Source organism: Cucurbita moschata, unplaced genomic scaffold (genome assembly GCF_002738365.1).
Source record: "Cucurbita moschata cultivar Rifu unplaced genomic scaffold, Cmos_1.0 Cmo_Scf00034, whole genome shotgun sequence".
NCBI classification, from domain to species: domain Eukaryota; kingdom Viridiplantae; phylum Streptophyta; class Magnoliopsida; order Cucurbitales; family Cucurbitaceae; genus Cucurbita; species Cucurbita moschata.
In genome coordinates, this window is record NW_019268550.1 from 301,417 (window position 1) to 304,356 (window position 2,940).

General features: G+C 36.0%; 1 protein-coding gene across 1 annotated transcript; it reads left to right on the forward strand.

The window, feature by feature from the left end:
• The first annotated feature begins 750 nt into the window (after positions 1 to 750).
• Positions 751 to 2,903, forward strand: LOC111430762 (RING-H2 finger protein ATL22-like). Its single transcript, XM_023067164.1, has 2 exons — positions 751 to 1,720; positions 2,349 to 2,903. The coding sequence occupies exons 1-2, from the start codon at positions 1,039 to 1,041 to the stop codon at positions 2,771 to 2,773; spliced, it is 1,107 nt and encodes a 368-aa protein (XP_022922932.1). The 5' UTR covers positions 751 to 1,038; the 3' UTR covers positions 2,774 to 2,903.
• Positions 2,904 to 2,940: the final 37 nt, after the last annotated feature.

Genomic DNA, 2,940 nt, shown 5'->3' on the forward strand with positions numbered 1-2,940 from the left:
TAAAACCCCCCCCCCCCCCTTTTCTATGTTATAGATAGTTGGCCCTGTTTTCACAAAGATGAATAATGTACAGTTGGCTCAATCTTTTGGTTATATTGTTATTGGTTGTTGGCAAGTTAAAATGTTCTTGCTTGCCCTCTGAAGTTAATGTAATCTTCACATCAGAATTTTCCTTCCAACCTTGTGACCTATTTGGCTTGTTCAAAGTTGTATCTTTTAACCCAATTCCTTTTTGACTGATTCTTAAGATCATCTTCTCAATTACCATTCTCTCAAAACAGCTATAAGTTCTATATTACTATTGGGAATGAACGAGGAAAGGTCTAGGAGTATGATTAGTGCAACAATACCCAACGGTGCCTTGATGAGTTTTCAAACCTTTCACTTTCTATTTTATAAAGTATATCTTACCTTATCAGTTGAGCTCTTTGGAAGTTGATATAATAATGAAACCTCCATATTTGTTTATTGTACTCAAAAGAAACTTTTAATATCAATGACATATCTTAATGACGACATCCAAAGTTCCATATTTGTTTAATTGTAGCATCAAAGAAAACATCAAATTTTTGTATGAGTTATTCTATTTTATTGCACTCGAGTTGACCTACTGCTAACTCTTTGATCAGGTCCTTCTTCAACATAATCTCCCAAAGGGGAAAGGAAAAACACTTCCCTCAAATCATCAAACCATGGTACAAACCATTAGACTTCATCAATACTCTTTCTCTACGTCGATACGATATATTGGTTTAGAAAATAAAAACTTGACTTGTTCTTTGTTGCTTTGTTGTCATTGTCCTAAGATCACATCATATGGAGCTTTCTTGGCGCCCACCAATCATGCTTCATTCAATAGCGTTATATTTGACTTTTAAGCTTAGTTAATGCCATTTGTTTCGTTGGAACAACCCAATTCTTTTTGAGTGTGGAAACAAGTTTCCTCTTTTTTCTTTTTTTTTTTTTGGAAAGAATATATAAATTTACGAGCAATGTTGTGTAATGGCCTTCCACCCATTAACATAGCTCCTTTAAGAAATGCTTCTTTTTCTCCTCTTGCTCTGTTTACTCTGTTTCCTCTGTTTGTTCAGCCCTGCATCCACCTCTGAACTCTGTTTCCACTCCAGCTGCAATGGTGATTTTCAAACCATTCAATTCCCTTTCAGAATTGAAAACCAACAGCCCAAATCATGCGGGTATCCAGGCTTTGATTTGACCTGCCCCTCCACAGGTCAACCACTCCTCCATCTTCCTTCTTCAGGGGATTTCACTGTTCAGTACATAGATTACGAGAACCAAGAAATTTTGGTCAATGATCCAAACAAATGTCTTCCCCGAAAGATTCTGTCTCTCGAGCTTTCTGGGTCGCCGTTTCATGCCACAAATAGTGAAGATTTCACCTTCTTTAATTGTTCGTGGAGTGATCCAATCCCATCTGAGTTTAACTTGAATCCAATATATTGCCTCAGTGGGTTGTCGTATGCAGTTTTCGCATCACCTTCTTCATTTGTAAATGAGATTTTGTCGTCGAGTTGTGTTGCGATGAAGACTGTATCGGTGCCGTATTCATGGTCGTTTTCGGCGGATTTGACGAATGATCTTCGATTGGGGTGGAAAAAGCCTAATTGTAGAAGGTGCGAGTCACAGGGTGGAATATGTGGCCTCGCACCCAATTCTACCGATCAAATCCAATGCAAACACAGTGCTCAACCTCGACATGGTATGCTTTCACTTCTCCCTCTACCTCCCTTTAGTGCTTTCAACATTTTACAAAAGAACCCACCTTGTAAATTTCAAACACCTTACAAGTATGGATGTTCATATAGGAGTGTGTGAAGAAAAAGCTACCATTTTTCATATTTATTTTTGTAGTTCCAATAAGTAATTTTTATTTATTTATTGACTAAGTTGTGTTTTGACTAGTAAATTGGATAAGAATAAACTTTTAATAATAATAGATTTATTTGCATCAATTGGGTAGGTAAGCTCACATTTTTTTTATTTTTTTATTTTTTTATTTTTTACAAAAATTAGTATAAAAGTATTTTTAAAAAATAATTATTGAGGGTGGTTGATCCACCTTACAATAAAATAGGTAATAGACTTTTGGTTAGGATCAATTTTAAAGAATATTTAATGTACATTTAAATGAATATATAGTTTTAAAAAAATTTATGTATAAAGTAAATGTCGACTTACGCACGTCTTGATACGATTTTTTGCCCTAATCCTAGCGTCACCATATTGTTATAGTAATTTCCTTTTAGTTAGGGGGTGAACTATGTAAATTATTAATTGTAATATATGATAAATATATATTATTTTTTTTTAAAAAAAATTATTATTAGGGATCCCGAGAGGTGCTCGCTATGCTGTATCCATAGGAGTGGGAGTCCCAGTGAGCATGTGCATTTTGGGCTTCTTATGTTGCTTTTGTGCTCGAGTCGGATCCTACTCGAGAGGCCGAAACTCGAGCATTGAGGCCCATTGGGTCATCTCTTCTCGGCCCACTTTAATGGGCCTAGATGAGCCCACTATCGACTCCTATCCAAAAATTGAATTGGGCGAAAGCCTGCGTCTACCGAAGCCCAATGACAATATTTGCGCAATTTGCCTGTCGGAATATCGGCCCAAAGAGACTGTGAAGAGTATACCCCAATGTCAACATTTCTTCCATCAAGATTGTATTCATGAATGGCTGCGATTGAATCCCTCCTGCCCTGTTTGTAGAATGCCTCCCGTCAAATCTCCGCCGTCCGATTCTTCCCTCTAACACCGTCCGTTGTAAATACTTCAGATTTTCTTTTTCTTTTTTTTTTTCCTTTTTCTTTAAGGCTAAAACTTAGCTTTTCTAAAGACCTACAAAGTGATGTATTATGGGTCTTTGGAATTTTTTGTATTCTTAGAAAAAAATGTTTTTTTTTTTTTTTTTTTTTTTTT